The sequence below is a fragment of the Salmo trutta genome, chromosome 21 (genome assembly GCF_901001165.1).
Source record: "Salmo trutta chromosome 21, fSalTru1.1, whole genome shotgun sequence".
Classification (NCBI taxonomy): domain Eukaryota; kingdom Metazoa; phylum Chordata; class Actinopteri; order Salmoniformes; family Salmonidae; genus Salmo; species Salmo trutta.
The window spans coordinates 8,409,396-8,435,427 of record NC_042977.1 but is presented as its reverse complement, the minus strand read 5'-3'; the positions used below and the strand labels follow the sequence as shown (position 1 = coordinate 8,435,427).

General features: G+C 41.9%; 1 protein-coding gene across 2 annotated transcripts in view; it reads right to left on the bottom strand.

The window, feature by feature from the left end:
- Window positions 1-3,799: 3,799 nt before the first annotated feature.
- The window catches only part of LOC115156601 (amyloid beta A4 precursor protein-binding family B member 1-interacting protein), a 33,407-nt gene continuing 11,174 nt past the window's right edge, over window positions 3,800-26,032 (bottom strand). For both annotated transcript variants that reach the window (XM_029704095.1, XM_029704097.1), the window contains 7 exons: window positions 24,950-25,071; window positions 24,509-24,583; window positions 24,212-24,355; window positions 20,017-20,127; window positions 6,634-6,732; window positions 6,035-6,155; window positions 3,800-4,229 (listed from right to left, as the gene is read on the bottom strand). In XM_029704095.1, coding sequence (XP_029559955.1) covers window positions 4,141-4,229; window positions 6,035-6,155; window positions 6,634-6,732; window positions 20,017-20,127; window positions 24,212-24,355; window positions 24,509-24,583; window positions 24,950-25,071 — 761 coding nt within the window. In that variant the 3' untranslated portion in view covers window positions 3,800-4,140. The remainder of the gene's footprint in view (window positions 4,230-6,034; window positions 6,156-6,633; window positions 6,733-20,016; window positions 20,128-24,211; window positions 24,356-24,508; window positions 24,584-24,949; window positions 25,072-26,032) is intronic.

The window sequence follows — 26,032 nt, the reverse complement described above, 5'->3', positions numbered from 1 at the left end:
ATTCGTCTTTGCCGATTTGTGAAACACACCTTGGCGTCTCCGTGCGTTACGCGCCTATAACGTGGGTCTCCCATCCTCCTCAAAATGTTCAAGTCACCAGCCTCCATAGACCCTAAAGTCAACGCAGGAAGTGCAAGCGCTATTGGATGCGTGAGCACACGCTCTCCACATGGGTGCGCCAGCAAAGCCCACTGTCAATGTGGACCCCCAGGTACTTGTATGAGTTCACCTGCTTAATGTTCTTTCCGTGTACCACCATGGGGATGTAGTCTCCAATGGACTTAGAGTCAAGGATCATCTCCTCAGTTTTTTTCACATTCAGTTGTAGGTGATGTTCATCACACCATCTGATGAATCCTTCAATCGCCGCCCTGTAGCCGTTGGCGTCAGAGCCTTTGTTTAAGAGTCCGAGGACAGCGGTTTTGTCCGAGAACTTAACTATGTAGTTGTTGCGGTGCTTGCAGAGCAGATGCAGTAGTTTGTGTACAGCGTGAAGAGGATAGGCGACCTTGAGGTGACCTTGAGGATAAGGCGCCTCTTCTTGAACCGCACTGTTGGTTAAGGGCTTGTAAGTAAGCATTTCACGGTAAGGTCTACACTTGTTGTATTCGGCGCATGTGAGAATAAAGTTTGATTTGATTTATGGAAGCACTGTTGGCAGCCATTACAGATGTGAATCATTTTGAATAAGATTAGTATTGTGGTGGCAGAATCATGTTATGGGTATGCTTGTTGCTGGAAGGGGCTGGGGAGTTTGTTAGGATCAAAATAAATATGAAAAGAGCAAAGGACAGGTAAAAAGTTAGAGGAAAACCCGCCATAGTCTTCTGAATACCTAACCCTTAAATAGTTATATTTTTTTGCGGAACAATTGCACAAATTCTAATGCTAAAGATACACCAGAATGGCTTTCTAAGAGGTGTTGAGTGTTCCTAAATAGTCTAGTAGTCTCAGTCCTGACCTAAATCTGCTTAAAAATATTATTGTCCATCAATTATTCCCAACCAAATATACTGAGTTTGAGTAGTTTTGACAAAAACCCTAAGAGTTGTGCAAGGTTAGTAGAATCTTATTAAAAATGATTCACAGCTCTAATGGCTGCCAAAGGTGCTTTCACACTGGGGTGTGAAGACATTCGCAATCAATACATTTTCATTTCTTAACATTTTCTGTAAATGTTCTTTCACTTTGAACAAGAGAAGTAAGTTGTAATCCCTTTTTATATTTAATTTTAGTATGAAGACAGTGCAATATGTAGACTTTCAGTAGCGACTGCGTTGTTGGTTAAGGGCTTGTAAGTAAGCATTTCACTGTAAGGGTACATCTGTTGTATTTGGCGCATGTGACAAATAAAATTTGATTTGATGTAGGAGCATACAAATGCAATCACACTCCCAAGAAGGTAATTATCATGGATTTTTTTTGTATAAAAAATGTAAGTATATCAAAAATTGGAATGATTGATAATTGTATTTTTTATATACAAAAATTAGCATTATTGATATAAACATTTTAATTATTGATATAAATTGTTTAAATTATTAATATAAAATATAAAAAATGATATGAATATGTTAAAAGGGCTTTCCGTAATGCGTGGTACTTGACAAAACAACTTCTGTTATCACCCCCAGATAGCATATGAACACGTCATAAGCAAGAGAGGCATAATAATTCATGTCCAACTATGTAAACTAGCAGGAAATGTGTTTTTAAATGTAAAAAACTGAGTTAGAGCTGTCAAATCCACTGCCGGCATTTAACCTAAAGAGGACATTACCATTGGCTGCACGGAGTAGCATTAACAGAAAGCCTTGTTTTCAAACACTGGAATGTGAGATGTAATCTACACCTCGATCAGGATGATAGAAATCCTCATTATTTAGGTTAATGATTTTTCAATTTGAGCATAATTATTTCTATATAGCCTAGATTTTCTCGTTCTGAACTTTAATCCGAGTGGGGTGGATGTGGCTTCGTGACAGTGATCGCAAGAGCAGCTGCTCACCGATTTGATGCCTCCAATGCTGTTCCACCTCTGACACTGCCAAAACATCCGTATGCGGGTGTCGGCCATTCCCGGTTAACGCTTGATCTGATTGAATCTAGCCTTTAGGTCTTATTAATTCTGCTATATTCAACACACAAATAACCCAAGAACATGCATCATCAGTTAAAAATATAAATATATTATTTAACTAGGCAAGTCAGTTAAGAACCAATTCTTATTTACAATGATGGCCTACCAGGGAACAGTGGGTTAACTGCCTTGTTCAGTGGCAGAATGACAGATTGTTTTACCTTGTTAGCTCAGGGATTCGGTCCAGCAACCTTTCGGTTCCTGGCCCAACACTCTAACCACTAGGCTACTGTCATGACTGTCCTGATCAGGTCAGGGTACAGGAGACCACCACCCTACAGATTATCTCCCAAACCCCCAACAGAGGAGGAGAGATCTAGGGGTCTGAAGATGTGGGGGTTTTATGACACCTCATGCCCATAATACAGAGAAATTCCTTTGTCCTAACAATGGAGAACTGGCCTCAGAACATTAAACATGCAATAAAGGGACTTTGGAACAATGGTTTCCGTCAGCCACAATGGTGGTTATGACGAAAAGTGGAATATTAAAATGTATGTAACTTTTGTATTTGTTTTTAAAGGTTAAGAGATGACGTTATTATGAAAACATTGTACCTTTAAGAGTTTTCCCAGTATATGCCTGATGTTTATACATTGTACGCTGTTTGGAAAATATCCAAATCAAACAGAATGTTTTGATAAAGATGAAATGTGAAGTTAGTGTCTAAAATCGGATTTTTAGCCAAATCTAAGCCTTGCCCCCTTTACTTGGTCCGCCCAGAGAATTGCCCTAAAGGCTGTTACACCCACTTCTGACCCGAGGGTATAAGACAGGAGAGTGAAGAATTAACATAGAAGACTATTGACCCCAAGCTGCAGCTAAGGTCTAACAAAGTCGACGAACCCCAAAACGAAACACAAGGTTGAAGACAAAGAAATATTTTTCTACACGAGCTACGGACGAGTAGCTGTGTCTAAGCGGGTGAATTCAAGCCGAATCACCCAGCCTCCACTCTCCATTGAATCGTGGTATCGACACCATTCGAGCCGAAGCTGTGAGCTCTGAGCTACAGAGCTGTCTGTCCTCAGAAGACCCCTTTCCGATCAAGGGTGAGGATCAGACCACTTAGCCAAGAAGGACACTGACATCGTGAGGACAACCAGAGAGTTGCGCCGGAGAACTGCGTCATTTAGAAGCCTAAACGACCACGCGGAGCGTCCCACCTGAGAACTCCAACACGTAATTACATCATTATATTCTGACCCATAAGAGCGGCAGTTCGGGGCAAGGCTAGTTAAATAAGCATGGCTGACAAATGAACCCAAATGTATATTTCTCTCGTGTACTTCCTTTCTTTCTCTCTCTTTAAAATCCCCATTTTGGGTAACAAGCGCCATAGTGTGTTGGCCCGTTATACTAAGTCCTAATCAGTAGCTAGACTGTGTTTTGTGTATGTGCATTTTTATCATCATTTTAGCTTGCTAGTAAATAAATAATCAACTAAGATTGGTGTGGTAAATTCAATGGTAAAGCCCGGGTCCGTGCAGATTCCCGGATTATACGACTTTCAGATTATGAGACTGTAGAGGAAATTGATTAATTTAGCGACTGTTGTAATCGATATTCTGATATCCTTTGAGTTAATTTGGGAAATAGAAACTCAATCAAAACAATGTTCCCATGGTGCCCCAGGTTAATGAGTTAATAATTGCTTGATTCATTGCTTAATTCATTTAATCACGTAATTATAAACCGTTAATCATTCGATGAGCAACAGTCGTCACATTAACTAATACAACGTCACGACACTACTGTACCTGCCCCCTCAGTCAATGGTTTGGAAATGTCTTCACTACATTCCATTGTTCAATCATGTATTTTCAGATCGGTTACTTCAAAGAAGGAAGGGTGTATTTTATTGGAGCAGGGCCCTTCACCTCCAGAGGGTTGTATTTCAGCAAGCATTGTCCATGTAGACTGGGCCTGCCTGTCTGTAGGTAGATTGAGAATGTCCTATGGTAGTCATGGTTGTGCATTGAGGGGGTGGAGCTCCTTCCCTAGACCCCAGAGCCCCAACCAGGAGGGTGCGGGGGAATAAAGTCTGGGGGAGGTTCAGGGAGATCCTCCTGAGAGGTGTGTCCATTTGCTGAGGAAAGGAAAACAATATTTATTATTTAGATTATGTTTTGGGTTTGACCATGTTATATTCCATTTGTGTGTGGTTTTTGTTTAACTATCCTTGTGGGTACCAGAAATCCTCAAAAGGATAGTAAAACAAGGAAAATTGCTATTTTAGAATTAGGGTTAGGATTAAGGTTAGGGGTTATGATAAGGTTAAGGTTTAGGGAAAATAGGATTTTGAAAGGGAATACATTTTTGGTCCCCATAAGGAAGTGCGTACAGTTGATGTCAGAAGTTTACATATACTTTTATGTTGGAGTCATTAAAACTCATTTTTCAACCACTTCACTAATTTCTTGTTAACAAACAATAGTTTTGGCAAGTCAGTTAGGACATCTACTTTGTGCATGACACAAGTAATTTTTCCAACAATTGTTTACAGACAGATTATTTCACTTATAATTCACCGTATCACAATTCCAGTGGGTCAGAAGTTTACATACAGTAAGTTGACTGTGCCTTTAAACAGCGTGGAAAATTGCAGAAAATGATGTCATTGCTTTAGAAGCTTCTGATAGGCTAATTGACATCATTTGAGTCAATTGGAGGTGTACCTGTGGATGTATTTCAAGGCCTACCTTCAAAACTCAGTGCCTCTTTGCTTGACATCATGGGAAATCAAAATAAATCAGCCAAGACCTCAGAAATAAAATTGTAGACCTCCACAAGTCTGGTTCATCCTTGGGAGCAATTTCCAAACGCCTGAAGGTACCACGTTCATCTGTACAAACAATAGTACAGATGAATAGCAAGTATAATCACCATGGGACCACACAGCCGTCATACCGCTCAAGAAGGAGACGTGTTCTGTCTCATAGAGATGAACGTACTTTGGTACGAAAAGTGCAAATCAATCCCAGAACAACAGCAAAGGACCTTGTGAAGATGCTCGAGGAAACCGGTACAAAAGTATCTATATCCACAGTAAAACAAGTCCTATATCGACATAACCTGAAAGGCCGTTCAGCAAGGAAGAAGCCACTGCTCCAAAACCGCCATAAAAAAGCCAGACTACGGTTTGCAACTGCACATGGGGACAAAAATCATACTTTTTGGAGAAATGTCCTCTGGTCATAATGACCATCATTATGTTTGGAGGGAAAAGGGGGAGGTTTGCAAGCTGAAGAACACCACCCCAACCGGGCAGCACGGGGGTGGCAGCATCATGTTGTTGTGGGGGTGCTTTGCTGCAGGAGGGACTGGTGCACTTCACAAAATAGATGGCATCATGAGAAAGGAAAATTATGTGGATATATTGAAACAACATTTGAAGCAACATCAGTCAGGAAGTTAAAGCTTGGTCGCAAATGGTTCTTCCAAATGAACAATGACCCCAAGCATACTTCCATAGTTGTGGCAAAATGGCTTAATGACAACAAAGTCAAGGTATTGGAGTGGCCATCACAAAGCCCTGACCTCAATCCCATACAAAAGTTGTGGGTAGAACTGAAAAAGCGTGTGCGAGCAAGGAGGCCTACAAACGGAACGATTGACCCAGGTGAAATAATTTAAAGGCAATGCTACCAAATACTAATTGAGTGTATGTAAACTTCTGACCCACTGGGAATGTGAAAGCTGAAATAAATCATTCTCTCTACTATTATACTGACATTTCACATTCTTAAAATAAAGTAGTGATCCTAACTTACCTAAGACAGAGCATTTTTACTAGGATTAAATGTCAGGAATTGTGAAAAATTGAATTTAAATGTATTTGGCTAAGGTGTATGTAAACTTCTGACTTCAACTGTATGTGTGTAATTGTGTCACCTCTGTGCACAGTAGGTGTGGAAGGGCTGGAGGCAGGCAGACTAGTCAGGTGCAGAGTGGAGCTGATGGTTGATGCTCTCCTCACTGCCATCTGGTAGTTCTTGTACAGGATGGCCCCATACTAAACAAAGATAGATACAATAGGTACACACAACATACAGTGCAGTGAAAAAGTATTTGCCCCTTTTTGAATTTTCTCTACTTTTGCATATTTTTGATACTGAATGTTATCAGATATTCAACTAAAACCTAATATTAAATAAATGGAACCTGAGAAACCTACATGCCAAGTAAAGACAATATGTTGTGTTTCCTACAGGTTATAGAGAAGAGTACAAGCTCTGAACTCTTTACTGTCATTGTAAAAGAGCTTGTGCTCTTCTCTACAGTATTCACTGTAGTGTTTTTGCAGACTTTAGTCCGCAAAAACACTACAGTGAATACTATAGTATTTATACCATAGTATACTATAGTATTTTTTCATGTGGGAGTTGCTAGGACCATACTGGAAAGAATAATGTGAAAAGAATATAACTGAGCCTGCACAGTACAGCTCAGGTTGGCAAGATAGTAGGAAAAGAGTATTAATAAAGCCTGACCTTGGCTACTCTGATGGAGTTGACCCAGAGGGAGAGAGTGTGCTCATCATCACAACACAGGAACCTGATGTATTGGGACTCCTTCTGGATCTGAGGATGCTTTGGGGGAAAGAACAGAACAAATGGTATTGATGGTAATCTCTGCTCTTAGAGCAACATCTCCTGTGCATGCAATGTATGTCACAAAATACTGTATTGATGCTTGATTCACTGCGCCGTCTTTGTTCAAGTAGTCCAGTATTTTTGTTGTTGTAGTTCATCAAAGAGACAACAGGGGGCAGCCAATGCTCACATGAGTCAAGCCATTAGAGGAGCACTATTTGTATTGCACTGCCATGTTTCAAGTTTGATTAGTCGTACGTACAGGATACACATGGTATACACTGTCCAACGAAATGTGGGTTGCACTACCATGTTCTCAAACCCTCTCACATTAAGAACCTTTCTCGTTCATGTTAAGAATGCCTGAACATTATCATACACACCAAATAAATGGTGAGTAAAAAATAAAGGCCCTAATTTGAACCATAACTTTGTTGCCTGTTTGAAATCAAATTTGAAGATAAACTATTTTTTTACTAACTTTTTGGCTTTACACTTAGAAACAAATGAGCTATCTAGAACCTAGAAGGGTTCTTTGGCTGTCCCCATAGGAGAACCCTTTGAATAATCTTTTTTGGTTCCCGGTAGAACCCTTTAGGGTTCCATGTAGGCCCCTTTCCACAGAGAGTTCTACGTGGAACCAAAAAGGGTTATTTCTATTGGGACAGCTGAAGAATCCTTTTGGAACACTTTTTTCTAAGAGTTTAGGGACACTGGTGAGGAATAATCTTTTCTCCAAAATGGACAGAAAATAATTCTGGTCATATGTTGTTATGAACCATACAGTTTAAATATATGCTAAAATTCAAGGTAAACAGCAACTTAAGTTAACTTCTATAATGTACCTTTAAAAACAGATCATTGTCAGACGTGGTTCTGCAAGTAACTGACATAAATATTAAGCAACCAATATTGAAAAGCAACCAAAGTACCTGTCAAACATGGGAAAACCATACTGTCCATATACTTATGAATTAACATAAATATAAAATATTTCCAATGTGGTCTCAGGGCAATTCATATTATTCTGTACATAAATCTGTGGCACTCAATTTAGTATGATATATTAAGTTACTTAGGTTACATTATGAATGTAATAGCGGTCGTACAATATCATACGAATTATAGGACGTACAGTACAGTATCATGTCTCACCCGGCAATGCCATTACATAATTACTTGTTACTTTTATTTATTATCTGTCTATTTTTAAACTGCACTGTTGGTTAGGGGCTCGTAAGTAAGCATTTCACTGTAAGGTCTACACCTGTTGTATTCGGCGCTTGTGACTAATACAATTTGATTTGATTGGAATAGCATACGGATTGGATAATGTAACTTATCATACATCTTGAATCAGCAGGTATAGTAACACTGCACTGTAACAACAAATGAGAATTATGGGGAGCATTTACATTGGCGGTTAGGGGAACTAACGATAAAGGTTAGATTCATTCATGGAAAAAGGTTAGGGGAACTAAAACGACAAAGCTTAGGTGAATTTACGTAGTAGGTTCGGCAAATGAGACTGGTAAGGGGAGGACGGCTCAGAATAATGGTTGGCATGGAGTGAATGGAATGGTACCAAACACAAGGAAACTATGTGTTTATACTATTCCATTAATTCCGTTCGAGCCATTACTATAAGCCGTCCCCCGATTTAAAGTGCCACCAGCCACCACTGGTGAATGGGGTTAAGTTTAGAATAAGACCAAGTGGGGATTTTTTTTGTATGGACGTCTATGAGAGACTGTCATATTTGGTCCACAACATTTATTGCTAATTTGCTACATGAAGCTTATTTGATCCAATAGAACTTTCGAAATGTTTAGGTTTTTACAAATGAACTGATAAGTGGACGCTCGTGACAACTTTGAGAAAAAATATTTTATATCAGAGTTGTGTCTGTTGTTTACACACGTATCTGCCCTCTCATTAGCTAGAATGTTCCCACCTGTTCCCACCTGATCTCACCTCCTCCCGCCTGCCGTCCTCCTTTGTGGATATTCATCTCCTAGCAACCAATTCCATGAGCAGCAGCACTTAAATTGCAATTTAAAAAAACTAATTATTATTTTATTGCGTTGCTGTCTTCTGCCCATCTAGAAGAACTGGAAGATACTTTTCTTTTGTGTAAATAGTTTGGAGCGATTTTGAGAGATTTATCGACTTGGTTCTTGCTAGACTCCCCTACTGAATCATCAGGCAACACAAGGAAGGAATCGGATAGGAGGACCATAAACCCAACAAGGACAACAACAAGAATTAGGACAGATATAAGAAAACAAAACCAACAGAGGGAGAAAGAGAGAGGATTTCTGAGGGATTTCTGGAGCATAGTTCAGGCCTTGATAGTGAAACAAGCATTCAGACGAACAAACAAGCAAAATAGCACTTTGAAAGGTGGTAGATACATTCCGAACATTGAGAGAGTATCTTAATTTATGTGTAATGTGTTGTTTCATTGAAAAACACATTCAATATCTTTATTTACCCGATCCTGTAGGTTCATGCTCTACAACATTCGCAGAGTACGACCCTGCCTCACACAGGAAGCGACGCAGGTCCTAATCCAGGCACTTGTCATCTCCCGTCTGGATTACTGCAACTCGCTGTTGGCTGGGCTCCCTGCCTGTGCCATTAAACCCCTACAACTCATCCAGAACGCCGCAGCCCGTCTGGTGTTCAACCTTCCCAAGTTCTCTCACGTCACCCCGCTCCTCCGCTCTCTCCACTGGCTTCCAGTTGAAGCTCGCATCCGCTACAAGACCATGGTGCTTGCCTACGGAGCTGTGAGGGGAACGGCACCTCCATACCTTCAGGCTCTGATCAGGCCCTACACCCAAACAAGGGCACTGCGTTCATCCACCTCTGGCCTGCTCGCCTCCCTACCTCTGAGGAAGCACGGTTCCCGCTCAGCCCAGTCCAAACTGTTCGCTGCTCTGGCACCCCAATGGTGGAACAAACTCCCTCACGACGCCAGGACAGCGGAGTCAATCACCACCTTCCGGAGACACCTGAAACCCCACCTCTTTAAGGAATACCTGGGATAGGATAAAGTAATCCTTCTAACCCCCCCCCCCCTTAAAGATTTAGATGCACTATTGTAAAGTGGTTGTTCCACTGGATATCATAAGGTGAATGCACCAATTTGTAAGTCGCTCTGGATAAGAGCGTCTGCTAAATGACTTAAATGTAATGTAAATGTTATTTGTATTATTAATAAAACGTGCATTGTTTTAAAAGTGCATTTATCTACAGGTGCATTTTTTAAATAAGCACTTTCATCAAGTAAGCACTTCACATCATTCTAGAGCAGAGTGGATTGTTAAAACAGGTCACCATGGAGATGAATATGGATGCATTCTCTAAGCGTTGTTTCAGAGACCTTGCCATCACGTATCCTGAAAATGTTACAAGTGAGTCAGGAAAAAAGAAATTCAAAAAGAAATTGCTAAGAGAAGAGAATCCCCAGAGACTTCATCCTAAAAGTGAACAAGGAAATTAAAGGAGACCTTTTGTCCTACACGGATGATCCTAATGCTTGGCACACAGCTCTCCATAAGACCCTAAAATGTCAGAAAACAGAACAATGAGGCAACTGTACATTGATTCCACCCCCAAATGTAACATTCATATTCATAACAACGGCACTGTGATGGATCAAGGTTCGGAGACCAGTCTGGATCAATTTGTCCGCTACTTCGACCAAATAAAACCTCTTGTTGCTGAAGTTAAAACCTCTCCACTCCCTCTGTTCCCCAGTATGTAGTCCCCAGTGTCCCTCTCCCTCCCTCGCCTGCAGCAGACACAGCCCTGAGCATGCCTCTCTCACACGTGACACCTGCATCACATAGAGGAGATCAGCCTGGTGCGTCAGCATAGGGGTGAGATCCAGGAGCTGCAGTGTGCAATGAAAAATGTTGAGGAGGACAACCAGGCTCTCGGGATGGAACTGCGCAGTCTTAGAGAGGAACTGTCCAGCACAGACAACACCAGCCACATGCACGACCTCCAGAAGGAGCTACAGTACATGAGCTAAGGCAGGAATTTGTCAGCCACCACCATCCATCTACAAAGAGTCACACAAAACCCAGGACCAGGCCAACAGCTGAATCAGAACCCACCAACCAACCCAACCAACAAATGCACCAACCCAGCTGACCATCTCCATGCCCATCTCACGGCCTGTAATCACTCCCATCACTCCTGCCATCCTCCATAGACTTGACGAAAAACCAGATATTATATTAAATGATGGACTCAAATGGAAAGTTTATATAGAGAATAAACTTTTCCCAAATGAAAAGGTGTCAAAGTTATGGTGCCCCACAACAGAGAGAGCTACTGGGTGAAATACCACAGTTTGCCATCACAGCAGCAAGATTTGTGACCTGTTGCCACAAGAAAAGGGCAACCAGTGAAGAACAAACACCATTGTAAATACAACCCATATTTATGTTTATTTATTTTCCCTTTTGTACTTTAACCATTTCCACATCGTTACAACGCTTTATTTGTAATGCCTTTATTCTTTTGGAACTTCTGTGAGTGTAATGTTTACTGTTCATTTTTATTGTTTATTTCACTTTGTTTATTATCTACCTCACTTGCTTTGGCAATGTTAACATATGTTTCCCATGTCAATAAAGCCCCTTGAATTGAAATTGAGTTGAATTGAGAGCTATGGAGCTCATGACTGTGGCCCAGCTTGCTCACCAAGCCATATCATCACTCACACCTGAGGACCAATGACCTGCGTGCCCAACAGGAGAGGGTGGCCACATCACTAAGGGGACTGATAGACAGGGCCTCCACCATCTTACTCCTTGCAAAGATAGTAATATCTACCCTGCTCCAGAGGAGAGAATTTCAATAATGCCACCATCCAGAGGGTAAATGCCAGCCTCTCTCGGGACTGTGCTATGGCTCACTATTCCACCCTCAGCCTGCACTGTCTTTATGACAATGTACACCTGTACAAAGAGGCCGTCTTAAAGGATGTTGCTCTGCGTGGCCAGTCCACCTCACCCACCAACTCCCTGAGACAAATAAGACACTCCTTTAGACCTGAATCCGGTGGCGCCTTATAGCCAGCAACCCTGCCCCCCACACCACCCTACACCACTTCTCTCCCAAGAACTGTATGCAGATAGACTGAGCGATGCCCAAGCCGCAAACAGTCAGTGGCCCCATGCACAGTTTGGAGCATCGGTGGTCACACTGCCCTCCACACCACCCTCTTCAATTCCCACTACAACCTCCTTCTCATACTACCAGACTAGGTCCGCCTCAGCACAGCTCTACCAGACCCGGCCCATCACAGCACATCTCTACCAGACCTGGCCCATCACAGCACAGCTCTACCAGACCCGGCCCATCACAGCACAGCTCAACCAGACCCGGCCCATCACAGCACAGCTTAACCAGACCAGGCCCATCACAGCACAGATCCACCAGACCTGGCCCATCACAGCACAGCTCAACCAGACCAGGCCCATCACAGCACAGCTCAACCAGACCCGGCCCATCATAGCACAGCTCAACCAGACCAGGCCCATCACAGCACAGATCCACCAGACCCGGCCCATCACAGCACAGCTCTACCAGACCCGGCCCATCATAGCACAGAACCACCAGACCCGGCCCATCACAGCACAGCTCAACAAGACCCAGCCCGCCTCAGCAAAGCTCTACCAGACCCGGCCCAGCACAGCACAGCTCTATCAGACTAGGCCCACCTCAACTGCCCAGCTCTACACAGCACCGACCACTACCCTAGGGTGTGGCAAAACACTGTTGAGGGTAGTGTTGATGCAGTCCACACCATGTATCATTCACATCAGCCCTCATGTGCTGAGAGTTTTGAGCTTTGCCAGTCACACTGCCCTCTACACCACCCTCAATTCCCCCTACAACCTCCCTCCTAAGCTAGTTTTGGTTACCCTCCCTACTCCCATTCCTAGGACAGGCCTGGGACACTTCTTCCCCCCATGGCAGCCCCAACCCTGCAAAATTAGCCACACCAAAGCCTCCTGTGCACACCCATAATGAAGCATTGGCGGGAGCTTCATCAGGTTGAACTGAGCTCTGCCAACACTGCTCTCCCAGTTCCCACTCCAGCCCCTGCATCCAGTGACTTGAGGGATGTCTGTCAAATGCTCAGTCTACTCTGCTCTCATGTGGTTGGCCAGGGACCTTGGCAAAGTCTCAGCTCACTCAACAAATAGCTGCAGATGACCCTATGCCTGTCAGCTCTTATGGGAATGAGCTGAATACCCTCCAGACTTTAAATCTAGTAGGGGGCTTGGGCTAATACACCTAAATGTGCGAAGTATGATTGAAAAAATGGACACAATTGACATTTGGGAACAGGACTCTTGTCCTGACATTCTGGTTCTCTCGGAAACCAGAATGTAACTGATAAAGACATTGAAGTAAATTATTATAATGTATTTAGGTGTGACAGATTACAGAAAGGGGAGGAGTGGCCATATATGTCAAATCTAATTTCATGGAGTGCCAATCTTCAGATATTTCTCTTCCCAAGAAATTTGAGCTCCTGGTTGTAGATGTGTTCATAAACCAGAATACACATTTATTTGTTAATGGGATTTACCGCCCCCCTGCTGCCATGGCAGACGTTATTGGTGGTATAGCTGAGCGTTTAACACTTTTTTTTGTCCTCAGAGTTGGTCATTTGAGGAGGTTTGAGTCTGGATTGGCTATCACCGGCCACAGATCAATTTAAGAGTATATGCATTGATTTTAATCTGACTCAGTTGATCTCAAAATGCACACGGCAAAATGTGACAAACCCTGTGAACTCATTGATTGATTTAATTCTCACTAATAAGCCCCATAAATATTTGTCTAGTGGAGTATTTGCATATGATCTCAGTGATCATTGTCCTATAGTATAGTACAGAAAAATACTAATCCTTGTTTAATTAAGATGAAAAAAAGTTATCCTCAAGTGTTTTGACATTACATGTTCTTTTCTGATTTAGCCACTCTCCTGTATTCCTGACCCTGAGTTGGCTCTAGAACATTTCTTCCCTGCCTAAGCAAGATCTATCTGACTCTGGCATCATAACTGAGAAGAATGGAATAAGTGATGCTTTTCATCATTTTCTCTCAGCAGGCTTTTTATCTGAGAGAAACTGTGGTTTAATTGACGTCAATCGACTGCTTTTCCCTCTGCCAGCCCCTAGCTGACTCAATGGCTGACCCTTAAACTTCTAGTGAATCTTTTTTTTCATTTCAACAATTTACTATCTGATGTGCTAGATGCCTTGATTAAGATTGATGTAAAAAAGAAAATCTAGGTCTGATATGCTTGATCCATATCTGTTGCAGCTCTCTGCCCCCCTGATTGCTGAATCATTTACCCATATTTTTAACATGATGATTATCTGGTACTATCCCCAAGGTTTGGAAGGCGGGCAATGTACTCCACCTTCATAAAGGTGATGACCCTTGTGACCTAAATAATTATCACCCTATTTCTAAAATCTCTTGCCCAGGTAAAATGTTACAATCCTTGATTAATTCTCAGCTAAGACCTTTCTTATCTAAGAAATGTATTCTAAATGTACAGTACCGGTCAAAAGTTTGGACACACCTACTCATTCAATACTTTTTCTTTAGTTTAACTATTTTCTACATTGTAGAATAATAGTGAAGACATCAAAACTATAAAATAACACAGATGGAATCATGTAGTAACCAAAAAAGTGTTAAACAAATCAAAATATATTTTAGATTCTTCAAAGTAGCCACCCTTTGCCTTGATGACACCTTTGCACACTCTTGGCATTCTCTCAACCAGTTTCATGGAATGCAATTCAATTAACAGGTGTGCCTTGTTAAAAGTTAATTTGTGGAATTTCTTCTCTTCTTAATGCGTTTGTGCCAATCAGTTGTTGAGACAAGGTAAGGGTGGTATACAGAAGATAGCCCTATTTGGTAATGACCAAGTCCATATTATGGCAAGAACAGCTCAAATAAGCAAAGAGAAATGACAGTCCATCATTACTTTAAGACATGAAGGCCAGTCAATCTGGAAAATTTCAAGAACTTTTTGAAAGTTTCTTCAAGTGCAGTCGCAAAAACCATCAAGCGCTATGATGAAACTGGCTCTCATGAAGACCGCCACAGGAAAGGAAGACCCATAGTTACCTCTGCTGCAGAGGATAAGTTCATTAGAGTTAACTGCACCACAGATTGCAGCTCAAACAAATGCTTCACAGAGTTCAAGTAACAGACACATCTCAACATCAACTGTTCAGAATAGACTACGTGAATCAGGCCTTCATGGTCGAATTGCTGCAAGGAAACCACTACTAAAGGACACTAATAAAAATAAGAGACTTGCTTGGGCCAAGAAACACGAGCATTGGACATTAGACCGGGGGAAATCTGTCCTTTGGTCTGATGACTCCAAATTTTAGATTTTTGGTTCCAACCGCAGTGTCTTTGTGAGATGCAATGTAGGTGAACGGATGATCTCTGCATGTGTTGTTCCCACCGTGAAGCATGTAGGAGGTGGTGTGATGGTGTGCTAGTGCTTTTCTGATGACACTGTCAGTGATTTATTTAGAATTCAAGGCACACTTAACCAGCACGGCTACCGCAGCAATCTGCAATGATACGCCATCCCATCTGTACGCCATCCCATTTGTTTTTCAACAGGACAATGACCCAACACACCTCCAGGCTGTGTAAGGGCTATTTGACAAAGAAGGAGAGTGATGGAGTGCTGCATCAGATGACCTGGCCTCCACAATCACACAAACTCAACCCAATTGAGATGGTTAGGGATGAGTTGGACCGCAGAGTGAAGGAAAAGCAGCCAACAAGTACTCAGCATATGTGGGAACTCCTTCAAGACTGCTGGAAAAGCATTCCAGGTGAAGTTGGTAGAGAGAATGCCAAGAGTGTGCAAAGCTATCATCAAGGCAGAAGGTGGCTACTGAAGAATCTAAAATCTATTTTGATTTGTTTAACACTTTTTGGTTATTACATGATTCCATTTGTGTTTTTTCTTAGTTTTGATGTCTTCACTATTATTCTACAATGTTGAAAATAGTATAAATAAGGAAAACCCCTTGAATAGTAGGTGTTTCCAAACGTTTGACTGGTACTGTACATCAGTAGGGTTTTACGCCAGGTCATAGCACTATCTCTGCTGCATCCCTAGTAATAAATAATATGGTTAATTGTATGGATAAAAGGCAACATTGTGCTGCCCTCTTAATTGACCTGTAAAAGGCTTTCAATACTGTTGATCACTCACTGCTAATTCCGAGGCTTTCCTCAATTGGCCTAGACCAGGCTGCATGTAACTGGTTAAAAAATGACTTGACAGATAGAACTCAATGTCTATCTACTGATGGTGTTAAATCAGGTTTCCTGGATATCACAAAAGGTGTCTCGCAGGGGTCGATTCTGGGTCCTGTACTTTTTACTGTTTGCATTTGCAATATCGACTTGTCTGTAAAAAAAAACTGTAACCTACACTTGTATGCCGATAATACTGTTGTGTATGCTATTGCTCCCACGGTTGACCAGGCTCTATCTGAACTACAGTCTGCCTTCATTGTATTACAGAAACACTTTATTGACCTGAAATTAGTATTGGATGCAGGTGAAACTAAGCATATGTTGTTCTCTAGAGCACATAAAAATAACTCTGATGATTTAAACTTATGTACTTTGGATGGTGTCCATATTGATCGTGTCCCTGCTAATAAATATCTGGGCATCTGGATAGATGAAAAGCTGTCTTTTAAAAAGCATATGGAGGAGTTAGTTAATAAGCTGAGAATAAAAAATGTGCTCTTCTATATAAATAGGACCTGACTCTCACTAAATAGTAGAAAGCAGATTGTTCAGTCAACGGTCCCATTGGTCCTAGACTACGGCGACATCATCTATATGGACGCAACTGCCACTTCATTAAAGCTGTTAGATGCAGTTTATCGTAGCGCACATTATTACGGGCGACAATTTTATAAAGCCCTTTTACAAAAGTCCCACTGTACCTAATATCTTTACTAAACTTTAGACATACGAGTTACCGCACCCGGTCTCAGGGATAGTTGGCTCTGGAAATTCCTCTGGTCTCTACTGAGTTAGGTAAATCAGCTTTTAGTTTTCTTGCACCTTTTTTGTGGAACAATCTTCAAAATGTTCTTAAATTTCATGTTTTGGTGCCTCTAGGGCAATTCAGAAGGCTTATTGGGGGACCATATCACTGATGAATGTGTTTGAATTTTGTTCTTTCTGCTTGCATTTTGTATTTTATATTGATGTGTGTATTTTCTGTAATTTACATTATTCAGGGTTCATCTGTAAAAGAGACCTTGGTCTCAGTATGACTCCCTGATAAAATAAAGATTAAATAAATGTATTTCCATTGTTAGAGCAGTCAGTCGACTATCTTGTCAATATAATAGATCATCGTTGATATAAATGAATTATTGCGAACTTCATGAACCTACATTCATTTCCTTGCTGGTGTGACCTTACCATGAGAACCACCACTATCATAAATGTAACTAATTTCCTGAAAATGTGAGGTGTAACTGTAAAGAGAACATGGGGGCAGATCTGGGTTCACGAACTATGTCAAATTATTCCAAATATTTTAGCTGGGCTTGATTTAGCTTGCCGGGCACAATGGAGCCAATAGAATAATAGCAAAAAGGGAAAATCCTGCCCTTCTGGCACTCCAAGCAGGCTAAAGCAAACACTCAATGTATTAGAAAGATTTCAAATAGCATTTGAATCCAGTTCTGGAGAGCACATAGGGGCTGAGCGGTAAATTGTAGTTGGTGTAGTAAAGACCATCATACACAGCTTAACCAAGTTGCAAGGTTCTCAATACTGACCCCAAACATTATTTTGAAGGGAAACCACAAACCCATGTCAGAGCTGCTTTGCACTTCAACCAACACCTCACTTCCCCCTGCTTTCGTTCTGTCTGAGCAAGTCCTATTCTGGGTATGGAAAATATTCCTTATTAAAATGCCTCCTCCTTGACGATTGACATTAGGTCATTTAAGTTGACCCCTGTCTGTCTCTCTGTCTGTCTTGTCTTCTCAGTCTCTCTCGTTCCACATAACAGCTGGTTTTGTGTGATCCTTTAGAGATCACCGTTGGAAACATGTGGGTCTGTCTGTGTGTGGTGGTGTGGGTGGTGCAATGCCAATATGTTAAAGTAGTTGCAGTGCACAACTTCCTGTCGAACACATCTAGCCTATACAGTGGGGGGAAAAGTATTTGATCCCCTGCTGATTTTGTATGTTTGCCCACTGACAAAGAAAGGATCATTTTAATGGTAGGTTTATTTGAACAGTGAGAGACAGAATAACAACAAAAATATCCAGAAAAACGCATGTCAAAAATGTTATAAATTGATTTGCATTTTAATAAGGGAAATAAGTATTTCACCCCCTCTCAATCAGAAAGATTTCTGGCTCCCAGGTGTCTTTTATACAGGCAACGAGCTGAGATTAGGAGCACACTTTTAAAGGGAGTGCTCCTAACCGCAGCTTGTTACCTGTAAAAAAGACACCTGTCCATAGAAGCAATCAATCACATTCCAAACTCTCCACCATGGCCAAGACCAAAGAGCTCTCAAAGGATGTCAGGGACAAGATTGTAGACCTACACAAGGCTGGAATGCACTACAAGACCATCGCCAAGCAGCTTGGTGAGAAGGTGACAACATTTGGTGCGATTATTCGCAAATGGAAGAAACACAAAAGAACTGTCAATCTCCCTCGGCCTGGGGCTCCATGCAAGATCTCACCTCGTGGGGTTGTAATGATCATGAGAACGGTGAGGAATCAGCCCAGAACTACACGGGAGGATCTTGTCAATGATCTCAAGGCAACTGGGACCATAGTCACCAAGAAAACAATAGGTAACACACTACGCCGTGAAGGACTGAAATCCTGCAGCACCCGCAAGATCCCCCTGCTCAAGAATACATATACATGCCCGTCTTAAGTTTGCCAATGAACATCTGAATGATTCAGAGGACAACTGGTGAAAGTGTTGTGGTCAGATGAGACCAATATGGAGCTCTTTGGCATCAACTCAACTTGCCATATTTGGAGGAGGAGGAATGCTGCCTATGACCCCAAGAACACAATCTCCACCGTCAAACATGGAGGTGGAAACATTATGCTTTGGGGGTGTTTTTCTGCTAAGGGGACAGGATAACTTCCCCGCATCAAAGGGACGATGGACGGGGCCATGTACCGTCAAATCTTCGATGAGAACATCCTTCCCTCAGCCAGGGCATTGAAAATGGGTCGTGGATGGGTATTCCAGCATGACAATGACCCAAAACACATGGCCAAGGCAACAAAGGAGTGGCTCAAGAAGAAGCACATTAAGGTCCTGGAGTGGCCTAGCCAGTCTCCAGACCTTAATCCCATAGAAAATCTGTGGAGGGAGCTGAAGGTTCGAGTTGCCAAACGTCAGCCTCGAAACCTTAATGACTTGGAGAAGATCTGCAAAGAGGAGTGGGACAAAATCCCTCCTGAGATGTGTGCAAACCTGGTGGCCAACTACAAGCAACGTCTGACCTCTGTGATTGCCAGCAAGGGTTTTGCCACCAAGTACTACGTCATGTTTTGCAGAGGGGTCAAATACTTATTTCCCTCATTAAAATGCAAATCATTTCATAACATTTTTGACATGCGTTTTTCTGGATTTTTTGTTGTTGTTATTCTGTCTCTCACTGTTCAAATAAACCTACCATTAAAATGATAGACTGACCATTTCTTTGTAAGTGGGCAAACGTACAAAATCAGCAGGGGATCAAATACTCCCCCCCCCCCCTGTATTTAAACATGCAAATATTCAGAATTATGTTATCAGCTTATTTTCTTCCCTGCTGGCTCTCAAAACTTAGCATTTTTAAATGTTGCAAATGTACAGTATTGAGGTGGAAATAGATTTTCCCATAACATCTGACTATCAGTCTTCAAATAGTTTTCAACAAATCGATTTGCGCTTCAGTACACTAAATGGGCCAAACATGGACACTGACTTTCCACCCAGTTAGTCTAAACCCTGAACCTAGTTTAAACCCCCAAAAGTGCTCCAGGACCATTGCACTGTGACTTCAGCCAGCCTGTCAAAGATGTGTGTGTTACCCCGTCTGTTACCTCAGCGAGTCGATTGGAGAAGAGCAGATGACAAATGTCCACTGTGACAAACTGATAACATTTGTTAATCTTTCCTCCAAGATGGATGGCCTACCTTGAGGATGAAGCAGAAATCAGTTGGTGCTTTGTATTTCTGTTTGTAATCAGTGGTGGTGTAGATATTGACTTTGTCAAACTGAATGAAGCATGCCAGGTCCCTGGATGTCTGCCAAGGAAGAAAAACATGAGAAAACCTGAATAAGTAGACTTTAGGTTATATCGTCGCTGTCTGATGAAAACATCTTATCTCTAAAATAGAGACTTTTCAGGAAATTGTGAAAATTACCATATTTTCCCATTAACGAACATACAATTATGAAATTCAGAAACTATTTTGAATACATTTTCTTGGTCCTAAAGTCATGAAATGTTCAGAGTACATTGAGGGTTGTTACTGCTTTCAAGAAAAAAATTAAATAATGAAAATTGGTAACAAATGGAGTTCCTAGGTTTTCATCAGACAACGACGATATGGATCATATCATTGGAGATCCAGTTAGTAAGGATTTCATAGAGTAGTGTTTTAGTCTGAAAAGTCCCAACTTGAATGAATGTGTGCACTGTGGACTTCCTGAGCCAATTGTTTCAAAGCGTTTTTCAGACACAACATATACAGTGCATTCGGAAACTATTCAGACCCCTTGACTTATTCCACATTTTGTTACGTTGTTACAGCCTTGTTAAAAAATGGATTACATAGTTTTTTCCCCATCATCAATCTACACACAATGACAAAGCAAAAACTGTTTATACATTTTTGAAAATGCATATATATATATAAAAAACTGATATAACACATTTACATAAGTATTCAGACCCTTTACTCTGTACTTTGTTGAAGCACCTTTTGCAGCGATTACAGCCTCGAGTCTTCTTGGGTATGACGCTACAAGCTTGGCACACCTGTATTTGGGTAGTTTCTCCCATTCTTCTCTGCAGATTCTCTCAAGCTCTGTCAGGTTGGATGGGGAGCGTCGCTGCACAGCTATTTTCAGGTCTCTCCAGAGATGTTCGATGGGGTTCAAGTCCAAGTCCAGACTGGCTTCGGGCCAGATACTTGTCCCGAAGCCAGTCCTGCGTTGTCTTGGCTATATGCTTAGGGTTGTTGTCCTGTTGGAAGGCAAACCTTCGTCCCAAGTCTGAGGTACTGAGCGCTCCAGAGCAGGTTTTCATCAAGGATCTCTCTGTACTTCAAATCAAATCTTATTGGTCACATGCACATGGTTAGCAGATGTTAGTGCGAGTGTAGCAAAATGCTTGTGCTTCTAGTTCCGACAGTACAGCAATATCTAGCAAATCCACAACAACTACCTAATAGACACAAATCTAAGTAAAGGAATGGAATTAGAATATATACATATAAATATATGGATGAGCAATGACAGAGCGGCATAGGCAAGATGCAATAGATGGTATAAAATACAGTATATACATTTGAGATGAGTAATGCAAGATTTGTAAACATTATTAAAGTGGCATTATTAAGGTGACTAGTGATCCGTTTATTAAAGTGGCCAATTATTTTAACAGTCTGATGGCCTTGAGACAGAAGCTGTTTTTCAGTCTCTCCGTCCAAGCTTTGATGCACCTGTACTGACCTCGCCTTCTGGATGGTAGCGGGGTGAACAGGCAGTGGCTCGGGTGGTTGTTGTCCTTAATGATCTTTTTGGGGGTGGCAGGTGGTTAGAGTGTTGGACCAGTAACCGAAAGGTTGCTAGATCGAATCCCCGAGCTGACAAGGTAAAAATATGTCATTCTGTTCCTGAACAAGGCAGTTAACCCACGGTTCCTAGGCTGTCATTGTAAATAAGAATTTGTTCTTAACTGACTTGCCAAGTTAAATAAAGGTAAAAAATATATAGATTTTTGGCCTTCCTGTGACATCGGGTGCTGTAGGAATCCTGGAGGGCAGGTAGTTTACCCCCAGTGATGCGTTGTGCAAACCGCACCACCCTCTGGAGACCCATGCGGTCGTGGGCTGTGCAGTTGCTGTACCAGGCGGTGATACAGCCCGACAGGATGCTCTCAATTGTGCATCTGTAAAAGTTTGTGAGGGTTTTAGGTGACAAGACATATTTCTTCAGCCTCCTGAGGTTGAAGAGGCGGTGTTGCGCCTTCTTCACCACACTGTCTGTGTGGGTGGACCATTTCAGTTTGTCCTTGATGTGTACGCCGAGGAACTTGAAGCTCTGCACCTTCTCCACTGCTGTCCCATCGATGTGGATAGGGGGATGCTCCCTCTGGTGTTTTCTGAAATCCATGATCATCTCCTTTGTTTTGTTGATGTTGAGTGAGAGGTTATTTTCCTGACACCACACTCTGAGTGCCCTCACCTCCTCCCTATAGGCTGTCTCGTCATTGTTGGTAATCAAGCCCACTACTGTTGTGTCGTCTGCAAACTTGATGATTGAGTTGGAGGCGTGCATGGCCATGCAGTCATGGGTGAAGAGGGAGTACAGGAGGGGGCTGAGCACGCACTCTTGTGTGGCCCCAGTGTTGAGGATCAGCGAAGTGGAGATGTTGTTTCTTACCTTCACCACCTGGGGGCGGCCCGTCCAGGACCCAATTGCACAGGGCGGGGTTGAGACCCAGGGCTTCAAGCTTAATGATGAGCTTGGAGGGTAATAATGCTGAGCTATAGTCAATGAACAGCATTCTTACATAGGTTTTCCTCTTGTCCAGATGGGATAGGGCAGTGTGCAGTGTGATGGCAATTGCATCGTCTGTGGACCTATTGGGGCGGTAAGCAAATTGAAGTGGGTCTAGGAGGACAGGTAAGGTGGAGGTGATATGATCCTTGACCGGTCTCTTGAAGCACTTCATGATGACAGAAGTGAGTGCTACGGGGCGATAGTCATTTAGTTCAGTTACCTTTGCCTTCTTGGGTACAGGAACAATGGTGGCCATCTTGAAGCATGTGGGGACAACAGACTGGGATAGGGAGAGATTGAATATGTCCGTAAACACACCAGCCAGTTGGTCTGCACATGCTCTGAGGACGCAGCTAGGGATGCTGTCTGGGCTGGCAACCTTGCGAGGGTTAGCACGTTTAAATGTCTTACTCATGTAGGCCACGAAGAAGGAGTGAACACAGTCCTTGGTAGCGGGCCGCGTCGGTGGCACTGTATTATCCTCAAAGCGGGCAAAGAAGGTGTTTAGTTTGTCTGGAAGCAAGACGTCAGTGTACGTGACGTGGCTGGTTTTCCTTTTGTAGTCCGTGGTTGTCTGTAGACCCTGCCACATACGTCTCGTGTCTGAGCAGTTGAATTGCGACTCCACTTTGTCTCCACACTGAAATTTGGCTTGTTTGATTGCCTTGTGGAGGGAATAACTACACTGTTGGTACCATAAATGCCTGATTGGTGGAGTGCTGCAGAGTTACTTTGCTCCATTTATCTTTGCCTTGATCCTGACTAGTCTCTCAGTCCCTGCCACCGAAAAACATCCCCACATCATGATGCTGCCACCACAATGCTTCACCATAGGGATGGTGCCAGGTTTCCTCTAGATGTGACGCTTTGCATTCAAGCCAAACAGTTCAATCTTGGTTTCATCAGACCAGATAATCTTGTTTCTCATGGTCTAAAAGTCCTTTAGGTGCCTTTTGGCAAACTCCAAGCGGGCTGTTATGTGCCTGTTACTGAGGAGTGGCTTCCGTCTGGCCACTCTACAATAAATGCCTGATTGGTGGAGTGCTGCAGAGATGGTTGTCCTTCTGGAAGGTTCTCCCATCTCCACATAGGAACTCTGGAGCTCTGTCAGAGTGACCATCGGGTTCTTGGTCACATCTTGCTCACGTCCCCAGGATGCACCTCAATTTTGCTCAATTTTGAGTCTCATAGCAAAGGGTCTGAATACTTATGTAAATAAGCTATTCCTGTTTTTTATTTTTAATATATTTGTAGAACGTTTTTGCCAATGTGGGGTATTGTGTGTAGATTGATGAGGATTTTTTTTTTTTTAAATGTAATCAATTTTAGAATAAGTCTGTAATGTAGCAAAATGTGGAAAGAGTCAAGGGGTCTGAATACTATACGTTTTTATATTAGTTCATAAACTGCCTATACAATATACTGTATGTGCAAGACTATGTATTGACAAAATGTTTACTCTACTTGCTGTGACGAAGGACATGCAGCCGAAACGCATCTGGGTTTATAATCTTTGTTTCCATTGAACATGCCATACAAATAAAGGCATTTTAATAAATTATATTTTGAGTGCCTTGGTACTCCTTTCACTTCCTGTACCTTTGTCTTTCCTTTAGGCACATAATATATCCCAGATGCCCTGAGCAGGAAGTAACGACGTTTCCACGATTTCTTCCCGTCCTCTCTCAGATACAGCAGCCCCTCCAGGTCTGGGACAATGAGAGAAGGACCATCAAAATTTTCCTGGATTCAGAAATAAAAAATAAGGTGTGTAGAAGTGTTTGAGGGTTTGGATAAGCCTGATTTTCTCAAGAGGAACAACAAAATATTGGTACAGTAAATGTGTGTACTGTATAGGCTACAGAGAAGACTACAGGTGTGTTTGTGATAACTCACCTTTATCAGAAGTTCCTTATGTCTTTCTTTTATCTCATTAATATGTTTTTGGTCTTTCTTCCATAGGTAGAATATCTTGAAGTTGACGTGAAAAAAAAGTGAAAAGACAATGTCAGCACAAGGATATAAATAATGGAACTAAAACAAAGAGCTTGGTTTCCAGTTTGTCTCTACTTAAACCATTCTTTTGTTTGGTAAAAGTTGGCATAAGTAGAGACAGATCATTGGCTTAAATTAGAAAGCACAGTTACCTTCACTATTTTGTGTGAACTCTGGGTCATGTTCATATGGGCACAAAACGGAAAACGTTTTAAAGAGCTTTGCAACAGAAAAATATATATTTTGGGGGGGTGGAAAAGTCCAGGTAATTTCTCCCTGATTCAGTCTATTTTCTTCTGTTTGGTGCTTAATGTTTGGTGCCCTGTTGTCTACTGTACTCACCTGGGGGTCCTTGAAGAAGAGATATTTGTTGGGTCTCAGAAGGAAAATGATTTTGTTTTTACTGTCTCGTGTCCATGCAGAAAGAGGCTCCACTAGATATTCATGGTCTTCAAACGCCCTTTCTGCATTGAGAACAAAAGAGGAGCCTCATTTCTTTATGAAAATGATATACATAAATCATACAATGTCATATATCTCACTGGTCATCCCCAAAGCCAACACCTCCTTTGGTCGCCTTTCCTTCCAGTTCTCTGCTGCCAGTGACTGGAACAAATTGCAAAAAATCGCTGAAGCTGGAAACTTATATCTCCCTCACTAAATTTAAGCATCAGCTGTCAGAGCAGCTAACCGATCGCTGCATCTGTACATAGTCCATCTGTAAATAGCCCACTCAATCTACCGACCTCATCCCCATATTGTTTTTATTTACTTTTCTGCTCATTTTTACACCAGTATCTCTACTTGCACATCATCATCTGCTCATTTGTCACTCCAGTGTTAATCTGCTAAATTGTAATTACTTCGCTACTATGGCCTATTCATTGCCTACCTCTTCACGCCATTTGCACACACTGTATATAGACTTTCTTTTTTTCTATTGTGTTATTGACTGTACGCTTGTTTATTCCATATGTAACTGTGTGTTGTTGTTTGTGTCGCACTGCTTTGCTTTATCTTGGCCAGGTCGCAGTTGTAAATGAGAACTTGTTCTCAACTAGCTTACCTGGTTAAATAAAGGTGAAATTAAAATAAAAATTATCTTAAATCATACCTAAAGTACACTAAATTACCAACAGTATGTGGACACCTGCTCGTTCTTCCACAACCGAAATCGACAAACCATTTCTGTATGGGCCTCACTTTTTTCACAGGAGCATTGCCATGCTGAAACAGGAAAGGGTTTTCCACAAACTGTTGCCACGAAGTTGGAAGCACAAATCAAATCAACCTTTTTACATCAGCAGATCAGTCAAAAAATGCTTATACAGAAACCTAGCCTAAAACCCCAAACAGCAAGGAATGCAGATGTAGAAGCACAGTGGTTAGGAAAAACTCCCTAGAAAGGCAGGAACCTGGGAAGAA